The 24,387-nt window shown below is 62.6% G+C and overlaps 1 protein-coding gene across 1 annotated transcript in view; it reads right to left on the reverse strand.

Annotated features, from left to right (window-relative positions):
- IGSF9B (immunoglobulin superfamily member 9B) overlaps positions 1-20,766 on the reverse strand; it is a 34,787-nt gene extending 14,021 nt beyond the window's left edge. Inside the window, exons 1-13 of the mRNA XM_068418385.1 lie at positions 20,703-20,766; positions 13,431-13,628; positions 12,617-12,763; positions 11,090-11,241; positions 9,936-10,053; positions 9,319-9,460; positions 9,057-9,202; positions 6,920-7,062; positions 5,917-6,057; positions 5,345-5,461; positions 3,449-3,599; positions 3,037-3,148; positions 714-889 (exon numbers count right to left, since the gene is read on the reverse strand). Coding sequence (XP_068274486.1) covers positions 714-889; positions 3,037-3,148; positions 3,449-3,599; positions 5,345-5,461; positions 5,917-6,057; positions 6,920-7,062; positions 9,057-9,202; positions 9,319-9,460; positions 9,936-10,053; positions 11,090-11,241; positions 12,617-12,763; positions 13,431-13,628; positions 20,703-20,766 — 1,807 coding nt within the window. The remainder of the gene's footprint in view (positions 1-713; positions 890-3,036; positions 3,149-3,448; positions 3,600-5,344; positions 5,462-5,916; positions 6,058-6,919; positions 7,063-9,056; positions 9,203-9,318; positions 9,461-9,935; positions 10,054-11,089; positions 11,242-12,616; positions 12,764-13,430; positions 13,629-20,702) is intronic.
- Positions 20,767-24,387: the final 3,621 nt, after the last annotated feature.

Genomic DNA, 24,387 nt, shown 5'->3' on the forward strand with positions numbered 1-24,387 from the left:
CAGATGGGACAGGGACACCTTTGAGATGGGGCGAGGGGAAGGGTGGAGGATGCTCTCTCCCACGTGTGCCCCATCAGCAGCAGATGAACCACCACGGCAGCGGCAGTTCCCACCCTTCACAGAATCATACAACAGTTTGGGTTGGAAGGGACCTTAAAGATCATCTAGTTCCAACCTTCCAGGAGTTTAGGGCACGTCTCAGGCATGTGCTCTCTTATCTCAAGAGATACAGAAGTGGCTTTCCAAAAAGCAGAGGACTAACGATGCAGTGGCTCCAAGAAAACAGGCACAGCCTTAGAAAACCTCCTGCTTCCTCCACCTCTGCCTGAGACAGCCCCAAGGCAGGTGCCAGCGCGAGGCCCTTTGTGTTAGCTCCCGCTCTGAGCCGCACGCTAGCGATTCTGTGCTCTATTAATACCTCCTGACCCCAGCTGAACTCATGGAAGAGCTGAAAGGTGACTGGCACAGCACAGCTCTCCCACGCTGTCTCTTAGGACAAGCTCTCAGGAGCCTCCTGCACCCAGCAGAGTCTACAAGCTTCATCCAGGACCCTCCACAAACTATCTTCTATGTGGCTGGAAACTACTGCTGCTGATCACCATCCCTGTCCCCAGCAGACAGGACGCACGGACCAAGGCAAAGGGACACTCCTCCTCCCCATGGACCTCCTGAACCCCTTCCCCCTCCTCCCCTTGTGCCCATGGAGGACCTACCTAGAGTGTTCACAGTGACCACCTCACTGAAGGAGCTGGTGCCCAGCTTGTTTTGAGCCAAGACACTGAACTGGTACGCAGTCTCTGGTTCCAAGGTATCCACCAGTAGCCAATTGGACCCAGCTGGCACAGGGAGAGACAGCCAGTCGTGGGGGCCAAACTGGGCTCTCTTCATCCTGCCGAGAGAAAAAGGAGCATCCTCAGGGAAGGTGCCTCCGACGGGGAGGACAAAGAGGCAGCATTAACTTCTCAAGTGAGAATGGAGCTTTCCCGAGCGATGGTTTGGTCTGACAGCAGCGATGTGTATGGACAGGGGCAGCTGGCTCGGGGACGGCACACGCGAGGACAGCCAGGCACGGGGCACCGTCCCGTCCCGCCAGCAGCCCCCGGTTCATACGGACATGGTTACCAGCCCTCCACCGTGCACCACCCTCGGAGCAGGGGCAGGGACAACAGCAGTGTCCACAGCCCTGCTCGGAGGATCTCTCCGTCAGATCCCACGGGCTAAAGGGGAAGCTGGAGCATTTTTACTCTGGAGAGTGCTGCAAAGGGGACAGCCGGAGCAGGAAACGGGTCCTGTTCCCGTTTACACCTCGACAGCTCCCGAGCCAGAGCCAAGCTCTCCCTCAGCTGTAGCCCTGCACGTGCAATCCCACGACAGACATTAACTAAAACACCAGTTTTGCCATATTTGCACAAGTCAGGGGCTGCCAGCACCACTCAGGGCATCACTCAGGGTTTGGCAGCGCAGCAGAGGCACCGGGGGGAGCACAGGACACGCAGGGGTCCACAACCCACAAACCCAAGGGGAAAAAAAAGCTCCTGGAGCCGCCCCAGCGCGACCCCAGCACATGTGAGCGTGCAGCCACCTCCACAAGCCACAACCCCGCCAAGGAAGCGGCACGGTGAAAGAGCCCCGTGTCCTGCAGCAGAAGGTCTATTCTGCACAGGTAAGTGGGCATGTCCGTAGCCACCAGCACACAGCCAGGTAAATCCCCCGAGTGGGAAGCAAAAGATGGAGCAAAGACGCTGTAAAGGGAGCAAAAGGTGAGGCAGGAGAAGCAGCAGCAAGCCATGGAAGCAAGCAGGCCGAGGGAGAGCGCAGACGCGGGCGGGATGCTGCGCTGGCCCTGGCCATCCCTTTCCAGCAGCAACAACAGCAGCAGCGGAAGGAGAGCATGAACCCTGTGAGAGGCGAAGCCATGTCTTGCTCCAGCACCCCACAGTCACGGCAGGGAGGCAAACGCATGCCCTCCAGCTGGCCAGCTCTCCTGACCGCACCAGATGACCCAGCACCATCCAGCTCTCCTGGGGTCCCTGCTCCCAAGGCACAGCACAGCCCCCAGGGCTCACACCCCCCCTCAGGTCTCTGCCTCCCTCTTCCAGGTCTCCACAGCATGCTGTAAATTCCCCAAGGCAAGCTCAGTGCAAACACCCTTCCCCGCTGCTGGCTGCTCTCCCCAGCGTGGGGTCTGGAAGGGCCTGGAGGAGGCAGGAACCCGGCTGCGGAGTAGGAGCAGCAGCCGCTGCCACCTCCCTCCGAGGTGAGCCACGTCTCCAGAGCACCGAGGCTTAACCGCTCCTTCCCAAGGACGTTTCCATCAGAGCAAGGGCTGCACTGCTCCGCTCCCTCCCTCGTTTTTCTCCTCTGCTCGCTCCATTCCTCCTTTTTCCCCATCTCCCACAGACTGTCCAGCCTCGGGCTGGAACAGAGCCGATATCACTACAGGCTGCACCCAGCTTATCTCCGCTCTATCATCAGAGCAGATGAAGGCCAGGAAGGAGAGAGCGAGAAGAAAGGCTGAAAAACACCAGCCCAGGCCCGGGAAGGGAAAGCAGCATCCCCTCCACGTTCCTGGTCGTGAACTCAGCCAGGATTTAACCACCTCCAGGGAGCCGCAGAGCACGCAGAGATCATTTCTGCTTAGTCACAGCTCTTCCAGGACACACTCTATAAAGGTTGCATTTCCCATCCTCTCCCTGGCTGTTAAGCTTTGTAAACAGTTTATCTTGAAATTAAGATGCCAGAGGCAAAGTTAGATGAATGCAAAGCGTCTCCCCTTGCGCCATAAGCAGAATAAAACCCGCTGGGGCAGGCGGAGGCACTGGCTAGCACAGAAGGGAGAGGAAACACAGGACCTACGTGATCCCACCACCACCCATCTCTCCAAGGCTCAGCCCCACAACACCCACGGGCACCGAGCCGGGCACGCTGCCCTCACCCACCCTCCTCCTCCCCCTCGGCTGCTCGAAGCTCGGGTCGGCTAGGAAGGAAAAGAAGCAGAGAGCAAAGCATGCCAGGATGACTCACAGAGGGCCGTACCAAACTGAGAAAGTCTGCTCGTATCCACCGTCGTAGCCGGGCTCCCAGGAGACGTTGGCCGAGGTCATGGCGGCCACGACGTGCACGCTGGTCGGGGCGTGAGGGCTTGTGCCTGCGGAGGGAGAGGGAAGGGTTGAAGGGGAGCAAAAAGCAGAGGGGTCTGCTCCCAGCCACCACTCCTCTTGCACCAAGCAAGGGCCACCTGGGGTTTCTGCTAGAAATAGCAGCAGGACAGCTGTGTCCAGAGGTGGCCGAAATAAGAGCAGACAAAGGCAGCGCTGCTGGTAAGTAAGATTTAAAGGAGACACTGCTTTCCATGGGAAGCATCCCCACCTCACCGACAGGCTGCCTGGGGGACCTCACCCAGGGACCCACCACCGGCCGTCCCCGAGGACCCGTCCCCTGCCCGTACCTACGACGGTCAGGTGGGTGCTGGCAGTAATGCTCGCGACGACGTTGGTGGCGACGCACTCCCACTCGCCGTGGTCGTCCTTGCCGAGGGCGCGGATCTGCAGGGTGCCGCCGGGCAGCGTGTTGTGCTTGCTCCTGCTGGGCTTCCCTACCTTGGGCAAGGAGCGGCGGGGGGGAGCCGGGCAAAGAGAGGGGAAAAAAACACAAAAATCCACGACTCAGAAGCGGGTTGCGGGGCCGGGTGAGGCGGCAGCGGGGTCACTAAGCTACCTGCGCGGGCCAGGGGACACCGCCGGCCACCGGCAAGGGATCTGGTCTCTCCGGTCGTGGCAAGGCAGGCAGTTCCCCCGTTTTCGAGAGGACCTGGCGGGGCAACGCGAGAGGCATCGTCAGGGAGGCTGGCGCTCAGCACTCACACACAAGCGGAAAAACCCCCACGGCACTCGCACGGACACCGAGCCCTCGCGCCAGGGCTCAACCTCCAGCACCATCCAAACCTGACACCGCTGCGAGGAAGGTGCACTGGCCACCCCCGGCAAACACCCGCCCAGGCCGGGGCAGGAGATGCCCAAACTGCCCCTCAGCCTCAGCCAGCGGCAGAGGAGAGGCAGGACCCTTCACGTCGGAGGTTTGGGCAGCAAGGGCTGCACGGGGAGGTGCCCGGGAGCCCTCAAGGCAAGTGGGAAAATGGATCTTGTGACAACTCATGTCTACGCCCATCAAAGCTGTGCAAATCCCGTGTTGTGCTGAGCCCTCTTCGGCTGCTCTTCACGCAGGGGTCTCCGCCGATCGACGCCGGGACCCGCGGTTCGATGCCACGCAGGATGAGCAGATGGGCACGTAGGGTTATCAGTGCCAAGCCCAAATCTTCCTTCAAGAGACTGCTCAGCGCTGGGGGGCTGGCAGGGAGCTTGCTGCTGGCACTAGGAAACTCAGCCCAAGCCAGACCTGACCGGAGGGTAAGCCCAGAGTCAGGACATGAGGAGGACCGCCAGAAGACACGAGAAGGGTTGAAAAGAAACCTGAATAAGAATGGTGAGGGGAGGGAAAGGAAAAATAAGATGGAGAAAAAGACTAAATGGCCAACAAGTTTTGGGTAAGTCACTCGCAATCTGTGCAAGTCATGGTCCTCCTCATGCTGTAAAATGAAATCAAAGAGATCCAGCATCTCATGCCACGAGGACTGAGGACAGTGCCCCCCCTAAGAAGGGGACAGGAGGCTTGGAGAGAAGATCCTGACAGGGGGACAAAGAGCCCGGGAGGTCCCCTGCACGGTGGCTTTCCGACAGGAGCAGTGAAGGTGGGAAGCGCAGGGAAGGCTGGAGGAGGACTGGAAAGCCCTGGTTGCTCCCAGGCTGTGCCACCACACCGGATCCCACCCTGCTTTACAGAAAGGGACATCCCAAAATCATTATGCCCAGTCCAGCATCATTAAAACAGCTTCTTCCCAGGGTCTTCAAAGTCACAGGGCAGCAAAGCAGCCACTGACCGATCCAGCCCCTCACTGAAACGCAGCCAGGAGACCCCCAGACACGCTCTGGTGGGACCCTCCCACCACGGAAGGTCCGTGCTGTGTCCTGCCCAGGACCACCTCGCAGGCAGGCACGGAGGAGGGTGTCCCGCAGGCAGTGCCAGCGAGGAAGAGGAGAGGGGCTGGGGCACGGGCAGCGCTCAGCTTTGCGGATGCTGCCGTGAGGTTTTCATGGGATTAAGGCACTCGGTGGCCACAAGCCGGGCTTCCCCCACCCACCTGCGGGACAGGACGGCAGTGGCTCAGCCCAAAGCGAAGCAGCTTGTACCTGCAGTTTGTTCTTACCGGGACAGAGTGTGGCTTCTCTGTCTGCAATATTCACCAAAAGCCAAAGGCACTGCAGATTTGTCTGGCAGGGCCGGGTACCTTTCTCCAGGCGATGATGGGAAAGGGGTCTCCGGCAGCGGCGCAAGGAATCAACAGCTCCCTCCCTGCCTCCTGTCTGTACTCCCAGCCTGGTAGCACCGTGAAATAGGGGGGGTCCTGCAGCCAAGGGAAAAGGCAAGGAGCGTCAAACCCTCCTCACCACCACCACCAGCCCTCCCACCCCGGGAAACGCGCCGGCAGCCCAGCGAGCCTCGGGCTGCGCATCCAGCAGGAGCATGTGGAGCATCTCCAGAGCTAAAATCACCCATTTATTAAAATCCTCCATGAAACCAAGCCCAGGTCAGCAGGGCTAAGCGGAGCAGTGTAAGTAAGCGGACAAGTTCGGGGGCACAGAGCCCTCCTTGAGCTCTTTTCATAGAGGAGCGCTCAGAAAAACTAAGTAAAACCTGAATTTCTGCACAGAATTAACAACCAAATCAAAGAAAACCCCACACTTCACCCATCCCTGCAGCGCCGTGCTGAACAGGAAGGCAGGATGAGCGACGCACGAGGGGACACAACCCAGGGCAAACCTGCCGGCGGCGGAGCAAGGAGTTAAGCAGGCGAGTTACCTTCAGTACCAGTCGGGCAGGGGGAGACTGGCCCATCGTACCCAGGGCGTTATAAGGCACACAGGTGTAAGTGCCGAGAGCATCTTCGGTTGCCTCCTCTATCCGGATTGACCCGTCTTCCAGCAGGTTCCAGCCAGCATACTGCAGCAGGGAGAAAGAGGGAGCTGACTTACCCTACACCCACCACACCTTATTATTTCCCTTTCAGCTGAGCCCCCCAGGGCGGCTGTCACGTCCCCAGGAGATGCCCAATTCAGTTCCCAGCATCCAAACTATCTCCTCAACTGCAGAGAGAGGGAACGTGGGCAAGATGAGCCTGTCCAAGCGCAGCCCTCCCGGGAAGGGTTGCCCTGCTCTGTTTATCTGGCAGCTCCTCTCCTCCATACACACAGCCAGGCTTCTTCAAGCAGCCCAAACCATTTAACATCACAATCTATCACACCCTAAGTAAAACTCATCCTGGTGGCACCAAGGACACAACTCCTAAAACTCATCCTGGTGGCACCAAGGACACAACTCCACCCGAGGGGCTGAGGGCACCAAGGGCCAGGAACCCACAGCAGCAACAGGTTGAAAGGGAATTAAAAACGTGGCATCATGAATATTTAAGCAAAAAATTTAAGATATTGAGCGTTTTCTTTAAATATTTAATGGCTACTATCCTTGCTCTGACTATCAAACTGTGATTATAGGAAGGCAAAGGCTTGTTAAAAGGGTCTTTTAACCATCAGTTGCCATTGGAAAAAAAAAAAACCAAACCCAGGGCCATCAGGAGGTCAGTGTGGAGGGAGGCAGCAGGTCTGGGAGATGCAGACAGCATGTCTACAGGCTCCACGCAAGAACCCAAATTAACTGCCCACAGCTGATAAGGAAACGCAGCATCATCCCACCCGCAGGGCTCCCTCCCGACAGCGGGCCGGACCCACGGGGTGCCCAGCGATGCTGGCCGGTGCCTGCACGCGAGGGTCCCAACCTCCCCGTGCCCCCCCGGGGGCTCCGTTACCTTCTCGACTCGCAGGGGACGTCCGTCTTTGTTCCACTTGACCAGAGTGACCGGGGGCTCCGCTTCGACCGGGCAGCGGATGTATCCGTGGATCCCGATGGGCACGTAGATGACGGGGGGCATGTTCACCACGCGGGCAGGATCTGGGAGAGCGGCACGGCAGCGTCAGCGCGGGGAAGGAGCCCGCCTCTCCCCCACCAGCTTCACAGAGCTTCGACATCACTTTTATAATGAATCCCAAACCCAAACACCACCTTGGCTCCCACGGGCTGTTATCTCCAGGCACAAATCCGCCCTAATACCTGGCGTTTCTGGGAGGCTTTACTCATGGCTCAGGGTGTTCCTACCTGGGGCTCATTAAAAGCTGCAGTTAAGGGACATTAAATACGCCTGCTCCCACATCCACGCCGTCCTGCTGAAGCCCGAGCTGCCCCATCACACCCAGCCTGGGGACACATGCACGGCACGCACCCACCAACCCACCAGTCCACCCCGCAGCCTGCATTTTGCACACCAAAAAACCCCCGTGAGCCCTTTACCTCCTGTGTGTTTGTACTCAGCATCAGCCACCTCCACCCTTTCCAAAGGGATGCAAAAGCCTAAAATACACACCTACCCCCCGCCCTGTCCCCACGCTGCACCACCCACGCAGCGAGGCGTCTCGCAATCCTCCAGTCTAGGATGTGTCATTAACTGTGCTTCTAAAAGCTTTTTAATTAAGTGCGAGTGGGTTGGAGAGAATCTAGACTTTCTTTAATAAGAAGCTTTTTTTTAAAAAAAAAAAAGTTACTTTTAATAAGAAGAGCGAGTATTTCTACAACCTTGTCTAGACACCAGCAGCGCGAGGTTATGGGAAAATCCTGGCGGGGCTTTCGCTGCGTTAAGGGATGGATGAGTTTTTTTTGGGGGGTGCAGTATCCCCACGCTGCTGATGCAAAAACACAAAGCCAGGGGTAAAGGGAAGGTGTTCAGGAGGAAGGGATGGAGGATGCGAGGGTGCCCTCTCCTTGTTGCTTTCTTGGGGCAAAAGCTACCAAGTTTGGGAGCCCCTGGCAATGGCACCGTAACCCAGATTGCCAAGCGCCACACATGGAGCGGGCTGTACCCGCCTCCGCATAACTCCACCTCTTAGGAAACATAATCAAGGGCTCCAGCACGGGAGAGCGTAATGAGATCGAGCCTTTCACTACTAGGTCACTGGCTGGGGGCCAGCCCGGCTCGCTGATGACCCAGAGTTGTGTCCCCGTCGCTTCGGGGGGTGGGAAGGCTCCCTCCCGAGGCATCACCTCGGCACGGATGAGGTTTGCTCCAGAGCAAAGCCGCCCACCGGGCACATCCGAGCCCTGAATCACTCCTCTGCCTGGGCACGCAGCAGTCACACCATCCCCCTGCCCTTCCATCCACCCCACAGGGAAACCATGGGACCTACCAGCCCCATAGCCAGCACCAGGTCCACAGGCAGCCTGCACAACCCAAGTGGCGAGCCCGCTTCTTTTCATTATAAAATAAACCCGCTGCAGCCTCTTACAGCAGAGCAATATTGCAACTGCGAGCGGCAGCAATCGAGGCCATTACTGTCGAGTGCCGCGGGACGCCGGCGGCACACTACCCATTACCGCCCGGGGAGCCCGAGAGAACAAGCGTGGGAACAACGCTCCTGCTACAGCCCCTTCTCCTCCGCTCGTTTAGATCAGTTACCGCCTGAAAAACATGACACGCAAAGCTACCGACCTCAAAGGAAAAAACCACGTCACGGGAACAAGCCCCCATAATAAATACCAAAAAAATACGAGGTAGTTGAGAGCCCTGAGCCGGTGTTTCCCTGCCTGACACGACGCAGAAGATGCCCACCTAGTCAGAAACCGCTTGTATCCAAGGTGGAGACCAGTCCCAGCTGAGTGGTGCTACCCAGCACGCTCGGGCTATTTGCTTTTTTGTTGCCCACGCCCCACAAGCACACGTGGGATGCTCTCAGCCTTTTGCTGAGGATGACTGCACGCCCACCCAAAGGCTGCTGTCGCATCAACCCGAGCCTCCCAGTATCCTTGTGGGTCATACTGGGACAGCACTGGGCTGTGTCAGAGCCGGGTGTCATCAATCCCAGCCCTCAGGGTGAGGCCCCGCTGCCCACACTCACACTGCACCGTCAGGTAGGCAGAGGCTGACGGCGAGCGGCCCAGGCTGTTGCTGGGGATACAGGTGTATTTTCCAGCATCCTCTGGCTTGACGCGGAAGATGATCAGCGTCCCGTCGATCAGGATCCGCACCCTCAACTTCAGGTCGCTGCCAGAGGAGAAAGGAGGAGGATGGCGGGGAGATCCAGGGGCAACGCCCACCCCAGCACAGCCTGGGAGCAGGAGGAGGAGGAGGAGACGCCGCCCCACCAGCTGCAAACTCACTTCTTGAAGTAGACGTTCTCCTCCTCCCAGTACCACAGGTAGGTGAGGTTCCCGGGGTACGCCTCGGCCTGGCACGTGAACAGCGCATCCTGCGAGATGTTGACCGTGATGTTCTCCGGAGGGGAAACGATGAAGGGAGGTCCTGGAGGGAGGAGAGAAAAGCGTCACCCCTGCCAGCACCGCTGTCCCCACAAAGGTTGCTCAGGCTCAGCTCCATCACAGCGTCGTTAGCGAGCATCCGCAGCTCGCCGCCACGGCAAGAGCAGAGCAGAGGACACCCCGTGCTCCTCTCTCCGCCGGTAGCTGTTGACCTAATTAAAGATTTATTTAATAAAAGAGGGAGCGAGGAGCGGGAGGGTCTGCCATGCAGCAGAGCTATCTGTGACAGCCTCAATATTTTCTCCGCTTCCCGAAGCAAACCGAGCTGCCGTGGGGGCCCAGCCGTTCCTCGGCACAGCCACCGCGCTGCCCCAGCTCAGGGGACTCTTCTGTCCTACAAAGGAGCCACAGGGCAGCCAGCACGATGCCGAGCCCACAAGGCTGGTCACTTCAGGGTGGTCCACAGAGTTCCCCCCACAAAGCCCCCTCGGGGAGGATCCGGGGCTGGGAGATCTCACCTTGAACAAGGAGGCGCGTGGTGTGCACAGCCTCCCCCTGGATGCTGTACGCCCGGCACGTGTAGGCACCCCTGTCCTCCCGGCTGATGGAGAGCACCGTGAGGCTCCCGTCCCTCACCTGGGGACGACAAGGGAAGAGCCTGGAGCGTGGGCAGGGACCCCCCCCCGGGGAGGGGATGCAACCCCAGCTCCTGGCTCAGCACCCTCCATCCCCGCTTCCCACGGCGGAGAGCTGCGGGCGCTTTCAGGGCTGGATGAGAAATGGGTTTCCCCGCTCTGCGAGACTTCGGATATTAATAAACCAACACACGCGTTTCTGCTCGACGCCAAGGGGAAGGGAAAACAACAAAAAAAAAACCACCACCACACGATAAAATAAATAAATAACCCTCACAATGTATTCATCTCCCGCAGAAGCGGCTGGCGGGCGGCAGACTCCAACCGGCTCCTGCCAAGCGCTTCCCAAGGAGCAGGCTGCCTCGCCGGAGCATCCCCTGCTCCCGAGGGACCCCGGGGTGGGGTACGGGGAGGGAGACCCCCCTCAGCCGCCGTCCTCCCCGTGGGGCCACCCCGCAGCTGTGAGAGGAGCGGCCGAATTCCTCCCCAGACCGTCACCCCGTAGCAGCCCCCCATGCACAGGGAGCCCTGCTCCCAGCCAGGCTCCCCCCACCCCTGCCTCATTCTGCCTCATCCTTCTATTTCAATTAGTAACAAACGATTCCTAATTACTCTCATTAGTGCCTGCGCTGATTCCAATGCCTGATTTACCAATTACGGCTCAGGGGGGAATCTCTGCCTGGGAGCCTCAGGGATGCAAAAAGGGTCCTGGGAGGGGGGCAAAGCCCTCCCTGCCCACGCCATCCATCCCTGCCTGGGGACACTGCGTCCCCAGGCCGCAGCCCCCACCCCATCTCCAGGACAAGTGGCCCCCAGGACCCCATCCTTGCCCTAAACGCTCGTCGCGGGGGTCTCTAGCCTGCACCCAAGGGCAGGCAGCTGCTCAGCAGAGATGGGGGGGAATGGGCATCTAGGCAAGAAATGCTGACAAAGCAGCTCCAGGCACGGCGGAGCTGCCACCACCGTGGTCCCGTCGATACCGTCCCCACCGGCGGGGTACCCGGGAGCCCCCGTGGCAGCCCCCGTCACCCACCTACCTGGTACTTGCCATTGTCACCCAAAAGTTCTCCCTCTTTCAGCCAGGTGACGATGGGCTTGGGGTTCCCGAACGCCATGCAGGTCAAGGTGACGCTGCTGCCTTCCTTCGCCTCTACGTACTGCGGCGGCGTCTCCGTGAAGGTGGGGGGAGCTGCGGGGCAGGAGGAGACCCCCGTGACCCCCTTGTTTCACGCTGTGGGTGTGGGAGGGGGGAGGTACAGGGGACAGCAAATGGGGGACACGCCGCACATCCCCATGGCAAGGCTGGGGTCACCCCGAAGGCAAACGGGGCTGCAGGGATGGGGACAACAGTGGCTGTGACAGGGGACACCTTGCTGAGGGCATCCCCCCCCTCACCTCCCCACCAGCCCCACGTCCCTCCCGTTGCACATTAACTGGCTATTGTCAAAACACGGGAAAACACCGCAGTGCAGATCGAAAGGCTCCTTCCCTGATGAAAGAGGCTGGCAGCCTTACAGCCCGCCCCTCATCCCTGGCAGCTCTTAAAGCCCCCTTCCCAGGAAGACAGGTTGGCAATTTAATCTGCTCGGGGCGGGGGGAAAAAAAAAGGAATTATATTTTGTTTCTTCCCAAATGATTTTGATTTCCCCCTAAGAAAATTAACCGTTGTAATGCGCTGAGGGAAAGCCACAGCCTTCCCCTTGAAAGGAATCCCTCGGGCCGGGAGGATTATGGTTATTATTTTATTATTAAGCCCCTGTGCTGCATAAAAACCCAAAACCTGCCCCCATTTTGCAAAGGGGGCCAAGCCTGGGGAGGGACAAGGCACCTGGGGATGGCCACTTCCAGCCCCTCGCGCCCGTGGTTTGCAGGGTCCGTGCACATGGTGCAGGTGAAGCAGCCATCCTCCTCCTCCTCCTCCTCCTCCTCCTCCTCCTGCCTTCCCAAGCCCTCAGAGCTCAGAGCAGGCAGGAGGGCAGCACCTCACCCAGGCAAGGAGGCAGCAGCAGGGATGGGGCTGGTGTGCTTGCAACCCTCCTGCTCGCTAATTGGGCTCAATTAGGTGGCTCTGCACATTCGTCCCCCCCGAAAGGTTCAATTAATTGCTCAAGGTCAGGCAAGAGCAGCGAGGAGCTGCTGATGCCCAGGGCCCCTCTCCAGCCACCCCACTGCAGCGGGAGAGGCACTGGGCTAAAAATAACGACCTCTCCTGATGTGGAGACCGACAATTTACTAATGAGTTTAATATGCAGCCTTAATAAAATGAAAAAGTAATTTGAGTAAATCTGAATTTCAAGAAAACAAAGATTTGATTTTCTCATCTGCTTGTTAAGAGAAGATTCGTTCCCAGCCCCGTTTCTTGATGTCTCTCCTTTAAACAAGCTCTGTGTAATTAAACTGCAGGATCCCTAATAAAAATTTGTCCCTTTTTAAGTCACACCCTGGCTGGAGCAGTCAGCCTGGATGGCTTCAGGCTCACTCAAGGTGCAGACACCATCGAGGTCCAGCATGAGTCAGGAATGAAAGGGAAAGCCATCAACCCCGCCGGCGATGCCCCTGCTCACCGTTGACCGTGAGGTGGACCCAGCTGCCGTTGTGGAAGGTGTCGTACTGCTGGTCCAGCATGAGCACTTTGCACTCGTACCAGCCCTGGTCCTCGGAGCGCACCTGGTCAATGCGCAGGGAGGCTTTGTCGTGGAGGCTGGCCCGGCCTGCGGGGAGAGCACAGCCGTCAGCCCCCAGCCCCATGCAATGTCCCCCTGCCCCAACACCGGATCAGCCCCCCTGGAGCATCGCTGCAGGGGACAGCCCAGCACGAGCAGCTGCAGCAGCTCTGGGGCCGGGCAGCGCTCCACCTTCCCCAGTTTGGGGGCTGGTTGAGCCTCGTGGCACGGCACAGGGAACAGCATGTTAAAATGGGTCTGCCCCACCACCCCACCCCACTCGAGGCAGGTCCCCAGCTCAGAGACCCCACCACCAGAAGCCACCAGCCAGGTTGGGCAGGTGGCACGTTGGCAAGCGATCACATGGGCCCTGCAGCTCCAACCTGCCACCTCCACCTGGCACGTGGCCCTGGCTCCATCCCCACCGTGTCCCCCCCCAGCATCCCAGCATCTCCCCCCCCCAGGCTCACAGCTGCTCCGGGGCGCAGCGGCAGCAGCAGCAGCCGCCGCCACCACACGTCACCCTGGGTTTCTCTGCCTCGCTTGCTCCCGTCCCACGCAGCCCAGCTGGCTTCCTAGCGCTGCCGCTTAATTAAAACCAACTGGGTGGAAAGCGAGCAACGAGCGGCAGAGCCCGCGCGGCTCCCGACAGAGGAGCGGATGGAGCGGAGCCGCGTGCCGTGGCCGGGACCCCTCGCGTCCCCCCCAGACTCACCGGCATACTCCGGGTCGACATGGGGAGGGTAAAACCCAAACTTGATGAAGATGGGGATGGGGACGCCGAACTTGAACCACTCCACGACATAGGGAGGGGGCTGCCCCGTGAGCGGGTGGATCACGTCGCATCCCAGGATCACGCTCTCGCCAGCGCGAGCGGTCACGAACTCGGGCTCCTCCCTCGAGCCGAGGGCACCTGTGAGGGGGCGAAGGGAGAAACTGTGGCTGATCCCACCCTGGACCTTGGCATCGGTGTTAGCCGGAGGGCTGGCACCCCTGGGAGAGCCACAGCAGAGGTGATGCCCGTCCCCAACCGCCTGGCTCCACTGAGGGCAGCCCCTGGGTCTCCCCTGCCTCAAAACCAAGGGGGGGTCCCCAAGCCCCTCCACTCAGCTCCATAGCCACCCCAGGGCTCAGGACCATCAGCACCCGCTGCTCCAGGATGGCTTCCCACCCTCCGTGCCAGGGCAAGGAATGGCTCCCACCCCCAGAGCAGCGATGCTCCAGCCAAGCCCGTCCATCCTCTGGCGTCACTGAGAGCCCCAGGCCTGAAATCTGGCTGTGACCTGCGCGTCGAGTCTGGCACCCTGCTCCTCCTATAATTAAACAGGGCTTTGGTCTCAGCCTCAAACGAAGGCGCTGCTCCACCCCGGCCGTGCCTCCCCGCTCAGCTGCAGCCTGTCGTCATCCTGCTCTCACCAGCAGCAGCAAAGCCGCATCCTCAGAAAGGGAGAGGGAAAACCCAGGGCTGGGGGTGGGGGGAGCCAAAGCGGGGGGGTCCCCAGACCTGCAGGCGCAGGGTTCAGCCCTACGTCTCCCTTCCCACCAAGGAAGGGGACCCCCTTTTTCCTGGCACACGCAGCCAGCGCCTGCTCCGGGGGGGATGCTCGGGGAGGGATGCTCGGGGAAGCACGTTCCCACTCCTCCGCGCTGCTCTTCAGGGCCGCCGGTGATTGGCGGCGAGTGACATCACCGCATCCCCGCAGAGCATCACCGGCTATTTTTGGCTCGGGCACAAGCGCGTACCGGCGAGAGGCCCGCGCCGTGTCACCCCACGGGCCCACCGTCCCCACGGGAAGGGGAGAGGGCAGAGCTGGCTTTGCCAGCAGCCAAACCCCCCCCCGCCCCGAGAAGCACAGCTCGATGGCCAGCCACGTGTCCCCAGTCCCCATACCACCAGCACACTGGACACCAGGGCTGGCTAGCGGCTGTTTAACCAGGAGGGGTGGCTAATGGCAGCGGGGAGGGCGATGCCGGGGCACAAAGCTCCTGCGAGGAGCAGACACCGCATTTCACGCCCGCTGCAGGCACCCAGCCCCGCTACGGGGGTCCTGCACGGCCACGTACCCACCTGGACCCCACCAGGGCGGGGGGATTGCTGGGCACACACGTGCAATATACGTGCACACACGCACCCCCTGCTTTGCACCACCCTGACGACACTCTCGCACCTCTCCACCCCTCGTCATCGCCAACAGGCTCAGGCGTTCGCACCCCATCAGCGGGGACGGTGTCAGCCCTCCCCTGCCCAGAGCTGCGAGGACACAGCCCGACCCCGCTGCACCCATGCGGGGGGCTGCGCTGCCGGGCTGGGAACCCCCCCTCCCTGCCCACGGCCCCCCTGCACCGATCGGGGACAGCAGCTGTCACGTGCTGCTCAAGAGCATCCAAGGACACGCGCTTCTCGCCCGAGCGAGCGGGTCCCCAGCGCCTCGCCGCCTTCAAAGGGATGGTCCTGCTTCCCCCCGGCCACAGAGGATAGAGGGGACAGCGGCCCCAGCCCACCAGCTCCTGGGGTACCAAGGTGGCATCTTGGTTTCCAGCTCCTGAACACCACACGCATGCAGCCTGGGATGCTGATGCTCGCCCAGCTGGAGAAACGTGCCCAGACGCTCCGGGGATGGGTACCAGGGACTCACACTCTCAGCTCAATGCCGGGAGCCCCGGACCAGCTCCCCAGCAAACCGGTGGGTGATGTCCCCATGGAGTGGGACAAGCCACCCGCTCTGCCGGACCGACGCCTGGCCGGGAAAATAGGTCAGTGCCGGCAGCTCGAAGCACCGGTGTCTGATCGCAGGGCCGGGGGGGAATCGCACGCACGGCTGAGCATCGCCTCCCCACGCACGGCCGGCTGGCAGCCACGGCGGCCAACTGGCCCCCGGCCCTCCCCAGCTGCCACCCGCCCTGCCACCGGCCCCACCGTGAAAGCAGTGGGGAGATGTTCTACAGACCCCTCTTGGGTCTCCCCACGTTCCCAACCTGCTCACCCCGCGCTCCCAGCCCTGACCAGGCTTTCCTTTGAAGGCACATGAGCGATGGGGACCGGCACTCTCCATTAAAAGAAGCGTTTCTCACCCCCACATTTGTGGGAAAACTCTTGAAAACAACCCGCAGACGCCAGAAGAAACAGAGCGCAAACAGAGAGGGTATTTTTAAACCTGCCTGATTTTTTCCCAGCCAAGTTCAGGAGGGTTTTAAGGCTCAACCTGTGGTTTGGAAATAGGGTCAACATCAGGGAACCGCAGCAGGGATGCGAACCCCAGATACCCCTCGGTGCGGGAGCTCGAGGGATGCCTCGTAAAGAAAAACAAGTAATCAACAGGCTTCGTCATCCAAGCAGATCCAGGAAAAAATAAAAGCACGCGGCGCGCCAGGAGGCAAGGATGCAAGATGCGGAGGTGGAGTTGAACAGCATCCCAAAGGGAGAGAGGAGGGAAGGCTGCCGCCGCGCAGGGACGGTGCCACCGCGGGGCTCCCCGGGATGGCGATGCCGAGGCCAGGGAGACCCAGGTCTGGGCATCCAGCGCCTCCCGTCCCGAGAGCAGAGATGTGAGGTGACACGGGACTGGGGGTATCCAGTCACCTCGATGGTGACGAGCCCAGGAAAGCGGATACCCACGCCCTGGGGTCAGAGAGGGGATCCCATCCTGACCCCCCACCCCAGGCGCTCGTCCCCATCCCTGTCCCCGCCGTGGGGACAGCCCAGGGAGCAGGCGCGAGGCCCCAAGCCTGTGGACCTCTCCTCCTCGCCGAGCGGCGACGAGATCTGCTCTGACACATCCCGTGGGTGGAGGTGGGACGCGGCGGGGATCTCTGAGGACAAGGCCACCAGCGCGGCGTACGGAGACCGGCAGGGAAGGAGATCAGCCAGCGCCATGGACAAGGAGGGCAGCGACCGCAGCCTGGGGTGGGGTGGGGGGAGCACCCGCTCCAGGGACCAGGCCAGCATGTGGGATGGGGGCAGAGCCGCCTGCCCCCCACCTCCCTACCCCCCCACAACAGCTCAATGGGGGCTGCGCCCCTCACCGCAAGCTCGGTCCCCCCCTGCCCACCCAGGGGTACCCGCAGCCCCCCGAGAGCATCTGCCTGTTCCCTGGTTGGGGGGCAGCCCTGGGGACCAGGAGCGCAGCCCTCGCCCCCTCCCTCCCCCAGCTGGAAAGCGGCATCTGGGCTCTCAGCGCGATTCCTGCGTTTTAAACCCGATTTTCCAGATGGATGGAGGGTGACGCGCGGGTCAAGTGACGTGCCTCAAGGTCATGTGGGGCCAGCAGAGGAGCAGGATTAGCTGCTCGGTGCCCCATTAGCAGCGAGATGGTGACTTCAAACCCCGTCTCTGGGGACAAGGGGTGTCCTGTGGGACCACCAAAACCATCCCCACGCAGGCAGGCAGCTGCCCCGGCACCCCCAGTGAGGGGGACATGCCCAGGGTGCTGCCCCACAGCAGCCCCCCCCCCACCACAGTGGGTCCCCGCTCCCCGGGATGACACAGGCAGGACAGTGCCCGGCTGGGTGGCAGCTCAGGGAGCACACATGCTAGCGCAGGTCAGTGCTCAGAGACAGAGCGTGCAAGAAAACCACTTCCTCGTGGTCACCCCAGTGTCCCCAGTCCCACCTGGGGGTCCCTGGCATCCCCTCCCTGTAAATGCCACCGGCCTAGAGTAGAGCATCCCCACGTGCCTCACAGCAGCCGCCTCGCGGGAACCATCATCTCCCAGCAACAACCAGCAGCTACCTGCGAGCTCCCTCCAAGCAGCTGCGGCAGGAGCCGAAACCGCTCCCAGGGGAGAGACCTCCTGCACCCGGAGAGCGCTGCCGGGGTGCTGTGCCCCCCAACCCAACGCATTCAGACCCGCCTCACAGCGGTACCCGCATCGCCCTCCCCACAGAGCAGCGCAGACCACCCCGGTGATGCCTTCGCAGCCCTCCGACCGGTAACGGGGATGCAGGCAGTGCTCTGAGCTGCCCGCCAGCAGCTCCTGAATCACGCTGTTCCTGGCTCAGGCAGCCCTCCCACCAACGCCAGCCTCTCCATCGCGAAGCGGGAGGAAGGGAGTTGTTTTTCCAAAGGCCAGCTGGTCGCTCAGAGCTCCCAGCTCGGGAGATGCCTACCGCAGGAACGGGAGAGGGAAGGACTCCTCCGTCGGCACGGCTCTGGGCTGGACCCGCTGCTCGCCCATCTGCAGGGCTTCTCTTCCAGCCTGAAGCCACGACCTCCAAGACAGAGGTATGGAGGTGAAGGGGAGCTAACCCATCCTGCTGCAGCTCCGGAGAGGAACTTGCAGGGTCCACCCATCACCGACAAAGCTGCATCTTCAAAGTCAAGAGCCAAGCATCACCGCAGAAAGCCACCGGCAAGCCAACGACCAAGACGTGCACATCCCTCCCTGCCCCACACACGCCCGTCCAACAGGTCCAGAGGTGCAGCAATCCCACAGGGAACGATGGAAACGGGAGCTGGGCCAACCCCCTCAGCTGGTCCCGGTGCCAAACCATCCCCTTGCCAGTGGAGAACGGGGCCAAAGCCGCGCGTGCCAAAGCCGGCGGCTGCTGGTCCAAACCCCTCCACGGTCGAAGAGGCACCAGCCCTCGTGTGCAACACGTCCCATCAGCAGCTCTGCGCCCGGAGCGAGCAGGGGATGCAGCACCTGCACCACCGTGGCGAGCCGCTCCGACCGGCCAAGGTCAGCGCCGGGGGCATCACCCGCCGCGGTGTCCGGGGAACCTCTTCCACGGGAGCCCTCGCCCGGGGCTGGCGAAGCCAAATCCTCCCTCCGCAAACCGCGCCTGCCGATCCGCCGGCGTCCCCGTGCCGTGCTGCGTCACGCTCGGGGGAGAGGGAGGAAAAGCCCCTCGGTGCCACGGCACCACCGGGGATGCCAGGAGGCCGGATCCCTCCTCCGACACCCACTCCCGGCGCGGTCACGTCCCAGCTCTCCTCCCCCACGCCGTAAGAGGGGATAACGCACCCTCCTTCCCTCTCTGAGCCGATTAATGCCTGGAAAGCCCTCGGAGAGCCAGGCCAGGCAAGCGGGCTGCCTGGGGCCAGCACCACTGCATGTCAGCCTGGCTCTGTGAGGAGGAGGAGGCAGCGTGGAGAGGAAGGCCACGGCCAAGGGAAAAGCCCCCAGCGAAGGCACCGACGCATGGCGAGCCCCAGCCCTGCTCCCAAGCCCCGTCCCCGGGCGATGAGGGGTGCCAGCCCCCCACGAGGAGGGGACAGCGCTGGGGCCAAGGGGCTGCAGCGGTGGGGGTGAGTCCCGCGGGCTCCCCTGTCCCCACGCAGCCCGCAGCACCCCCGCTACGCCCGGCGCCCACCCACGCATTACTCACGGCGTGCTCATTCATCACGTACGCGCCGCTCCGTACGCGCAGCACCCCCGCGCCCGGTGTCCCCAGCACCCACCCACCCACCCTGGCACCAGCTCGGGAGCCCCATCCAAGAAGCTCCAGGGTATTTCCAAGTTCCCAGGCGCTGAACTCGCCGCTCTGCTCCTCTCCGAGGCAGAGCATCCCTCTACGAACCGCTGCTGCAAACCACCGCCTCGCCACGCCGCAGGATGCATTTCAGGCAGCAGCCAGCCACGGCTCGGCAGCAAGAGGGGCTCTGTCCCCTAAAAGGACAGCCCCATCCTGACCCCCTCCCTGCCTCCAAGGAGGCGGCTGCCAGGCAGGGATGCCAAGGGACCGTAGCGGGGTGCAGACGTGACCCCCCGCGCTTGAGGAGCGCCGCGATGCGGCGGGGGCTGCGGCGTGCCAAGGACCCCCCTCCCAGCCCACCCGTGCCCGCCGAGGCGGCGATCCCCCACGCCGCGGGGAAGGGAGTGGTGGTGGCTGCTGGCCAGGCATCGCTTGCTGCCAACAGCCACCGCATCCCCACGGGCAGGGCTCGGTGACACACAGGGTGCAGCTCCCGGGTCCCATCCTGGGTAGGGACCACCGGGATGCAGGGACCACCCTGTGCCCGGTGAGGTACCGGCGGCAGGATGGGAGACGGTGCCGCACCAGCGGCGGGCAGCTCCCCTGCTACCTGCAGGGATGGCTGGCGGGGAGGGAGGGGGCCGGCAGCTGAGAGAAAAGAAGCCAGAGCAGGAAAATCAGGGTTATTCCCTGCCGCTGTCTCCTTCCTGACCTTGGCCAACCCTGTGCCTCAGTTTACCCCGGGCGCAGCAGCCAGCCTGCAGCAGGGGAGGAGAGCGGGCAGCGTCCCCCAGGCAGAGGGGAGCAAAGTCACCCCCAACCCCGCAGCCAGGAGCGCTCGGGCACCGCCGGGATGCTGCAGGGGAAGGCATCGAAGCCCTTCTGCATTTCTCCTTGCCCAGCCGGGCTACCCTTGCAGGGAAGGGCGAACGCTGCCTGCGCCCCCCGGAGCTGCTGGGGACGAAACGGGGCAGCGGGGAACCCTCGCCCGTGTCCTGCCTGCGCTCTGGGGCCACGCTGCCCGCCTCTGCCCCCGCACCCAGCCAAGGACCCGCACCCGCTGCCTTCTCCCACGGGGAATTTCGCAGCCCCCCGAGGGGAGCCGGTTCTGCCGCACACCGGCACCGCTCCTGCCTCCCCAACTCCCCGAGCCGCAGCCGCTGCCCTCCGGGAGGTCACTGCCAAAACCGCGGAGCTCCCGGGCAAGATGCGCCGGGCGTTCCCAGCTCCCCCCCCGCGCACCAGCCCGGCACCGGGGCGGACACACACAGCCAGTACCGCGCCGGGGGACACGGGCAGCGCTCGGTCACCCCCCGCCGCCCCGGAGGCGACGCGAACCTCCTCGGGAGCCGCAGCCCCCCTCCCGGTGCGACCTCTGGGACGTGCTGCCCCCTCGGTACAAGCATCCCAGCCCGGCGCATCCATCCCAGCCCGGTGCATGCACATTCCCCGGTACGCGGAGCGGGGGGGTAATGCAGAGGCGGCCCCGCCGCCGCCCCGGAGAGCCCGGCGGACCCCCCCCCCCCGCAACCCCGCGGCATCCCGGAGGAGGACAGCCCGCGGCCCCACTCACCTTGGACGGGCAGCCCGCGGGCACCGAGCACACTTGCTACCAAAGCGGCCACATACCAAATCATAGTACTACCGGTCCCCGGTGCGCAGCATCTTCCGCCCGCCGGGCGGCCCGGCCGGGGCGGGGCGGGGCAGGGCTGGCCGGGCCGGGGCAAGGCAGGACGAGGCTCCCCGGGCCGCCGCGGAGGCTGGCCGGGCCGGAGGGGCGGCTCAGGGCCGGCCGCCGGCCGCCGCCGCTGCGCCCATGCCCGCGCCCGTGCCGCCGCCGCGCCGCACCTGCCCTCCGCCGCACGGCGCGGGGCGCAGCCTAGCCTGCGCCCTTTAGCGGCTCGGCGCCGCCCCCGCCCGCCGCCCATTGGCCGCTCGCCGGCGGAGTGGGCGGTGATTGGCCGGCGGCGCGGCCCGGGCCCGTTTCAAGGTGGGTTGGCGCGCGCGGGGCCCCTGCGCCGCAGTATCATGCGCACTGCCGGGAGCGGCGGGCGGCGCGGCTCGGCGCGGCTCGGCTCGGCGCGGGGTCACCTCCGCGGACGGTCACCTCCCCGGAGCGGCGCCTCCTCCCGGTCCACAGATGTGCCCCTCGCGCCGGCTCGGCATCGCCTCCCCCGGCCCCCGATCTGCCCCCGGCACCGGCTCGGTGTCACCTCCTTGCCTCCAGGTGTGCCCCCTGCACCGGCACGGGGTTAATTCCCCGTCCCCAGATGTGCCCCCTGAATCGTGTCACCTCCCTCTCCCCAGATGTGTCCCCTGCACCGGCTCAGCATCACCTTCCTGCTCCCAGATGTGTCCCCTGCCCCAGCACAGCATCACCTCCATCCCCAGATGTGTCCCTATGCGGTCACCTCCCCATCCCCAGATGTGCCCACTGCACCAGCACAGTATCACCTCCCTGCTTCCAGATGTGCCCCCGCACCAGCTCAATGTCACCTCCCCGTCCACAGATGTGCCCCCTACACCAGCTCAGTGTCACCTCCCTGTCTCCAGATGTGTCCCCTGCACTGGTGCAGCATCACATCCCTGTCTCCAGATGTTCCCCCTGCCCCAGCTCAGCATCACCTCCATCTCCAGATGTGCTCCCTACACATGTCACCTCCCTGTCCCCAGATGTGCCCACTGCACCAGCACAGTATCACCTCCCTGCTTCCAGATGTGCCCCCTGCACCAGCTCAATGTCACCTCCCCGTCCACAGATGTGCCCCCTACACCAGCTCAGTGTCACCTCCCTGTCCCCAGATGTTCCCCCTGCACCAGCTCAGCATCACTTTCCTGCTCCCAGATGTGTCCCCTGCCCCAGCACAGCATCACCTCCATCTCCAGATGTGCTCCGTACACATGTCACCTCCCTGTCCCCAGATGTGACCACTGCACCAGCACAGTATCACCTCCCTGTCTCCAGATGTTCCCCCTGCACCAGCTCAGCATCATTTTCCTGCTCCCAGATGTGTCCCCTGCCCCAGCACAGCATCACCTCCCTGTCTCCACATGTGCCCCCCTGCCCTGGCACAGTGTCACCCCCCTGTGCCCAGCTCTGCCACCTGCCCCTGCTGCCATACACCACCTCTCTGACATGCCAGTGCCACTTTGTGCCCACGCAGCGTCACCTCCGCACCACGGGCTGAGCCGCCTGCCCCCTGCACCAGCTCCGCATGACCCCGACCAACATCAGCTGTGCCATCTGTCCCTGCCACCCTGCACCAGCTTGGGGGCACGGCCCTGCCACCTGCTTGGTGCCACTGCAACCCTGTACCCCACATCAGCTCAGGGTGATGTACCTCCTACCATCTGTGCCCCCGGCAGACATTCAGTGCCATCACCCTGCATCACCTGTGCCACCAGCTTGCTGTCACCTCTGCCAGGACCCTGCACTGCTCAGCCACCTCCTCGCCGCCTGTCACAACTTGGTGTCACATTCGCCTGCCACCCTACCCCCAGCACTGGCTCGGTGCCACTGCCACCCCCTGCACCAGCTGTACCACCTCCCCCTGCTCCAGCTCTATGCCGCCGTCCCTAGCCCCCTGCACCCCGTGACAGCTCCGTGTCACCCTGTCCCCCCCCATTGGGGTCCACTCCAACAGAAAATAGGTAGAAAACACAAAGTCCCCCTGTGTTCTCCCACCCCAGCCCACCTCTCCTCCCTGCAAAGACCTCTGGTGATGCCAGATGGGCAAACAGCCGGGCTCGCTCCCCGAGGAGCGTGCCAGCACGAGAAACAGGCCACTGAACTTTCCCCGAGCTGACAGGCAGCCCGGGAGGGGACAGGCTCGCGCGGAGAGGGGGACACGCCGCTTTGGCCCCAGCACTCACCGCCTTCCCCTTGCCCACACCGTTGGGAGAGTGTCTGGGAGAGGTTTGAGCAGCTGCTGATCTTCCCACCGCTTCTTCCCGTGCGTGTCCTGGAAAGAGGCAAAAAAAAAAGACCCTTTGTAGAGGATGGAGGCGTAGGGGGAGCATCCCCCCCTCCTGCCCGCGGTTACACTTATAGAGGGTCAGGCATGGCACGGCCCGGGGCAGGAGGAGTCCCCCAGCCCAGCCCAGCTCACGCGAGCTCCCGGGCAGTTTGCTTCCCTAGCAAAACCCAAGACCTCATAAAAACCCGACTCAGCTCTTACTCCTGAGGTCTGAAGCGAAAGCTTGCAAAGCTGCAAGGTGGGTCGGCGGGGCTGGGGAGCCAAGCGTGACCCTCGCATCGGGGCGGTTCTGCTCTCTAAGCCGCACGCCGAGCCGGGTCGGTGCAGCCTGGCTCTGAAAGTCAGGTTTGGAGCCACGGGCCGACAGAGCCCCTTAGCCAGCACCCTCCCTGCTCTGCTCCTTCTGGCTCCAAAGCACCCAAAAAACCCCAGCCACCACCCACCGCCCGCGAGGGAGCGAGCCCAAGGCCAGCACAGCTCCATCCACCCCCGCCCAGCCAGAGACAGTCGATATATTCTGGTTCAACTGGAGTCTGTGTTACCAGCCAGACCATCTTCCTGTCTTTAGATGGGTTTTGCCACAATTTCAAAGAGAAAAAAAAATAACAAAGGGCATTGGTGACACCTACACTAACACAGCCCAACCTGAGAGGCACCAGGAGCCCGTGGTAGGTGGGGAGGACCCAGCCCCGCTCCGAGCCAAGCACAGCAGCCCCATCAGCATCCCTCCAGAAACTGGGAATATGGGCTTGGGTTGGAGCACGGCTGCCGGTTCACACCCTTGTTTCTCCAGACTAATTTGCTGGTTTTATGAAATCCATTCCCCGCTGCTTTCACACTTCTCTCCTTCTCTATTTATAGCCGGGTTTATTTACATGAGCAGGGCACGCCGTGTACTCTCACGTCAGTCTGCAGTGGCAGAGCTGGGAGCGGGCGAAGGCGGCGAGACAAAGAGCACCCAGGTCCTCGGGCACGGCCACCTCCTGCCCGCCACGTGGGAGGCAGGCGGGGAGCCCTCCCTGCCGAGGTGGGAGCTGCCGGGGAACGAGCCGGAGCCAAACGAGCTGCACACACCCTGGCCCCATCACAGCAACGCAGCCCCCATGGGACGCGTGACGTCCTGGAGCTGGCACCTTCCCCAAGCCATATCCCTCTTCTGTGCCACGGCCTGGGGATGCCCATGGCCTCCCTGGCTCGAAAGATGATGGAAAGGGGGAAAAAAAGTCATTGCAGACCAGGACTCCATAAGACCGCCCTTGCCCTCCACCCCATCCCACGGCC

This window comes from Nyctibius grandis, chromosome 25 (genome assembly GCF_013368605.1).
Source record: "Nyctibius grandis isolate bNycGra1 chromosome 25, bNycGra1.pri, whole genome shotgun sequence".
Classification (NCBI taxonomy): Eukaryota; Metazoa; Chordata; class Aves; order Nyctibiiformes; family Nyctibiidae; genus Nyctibius; species Nyctibius grandis.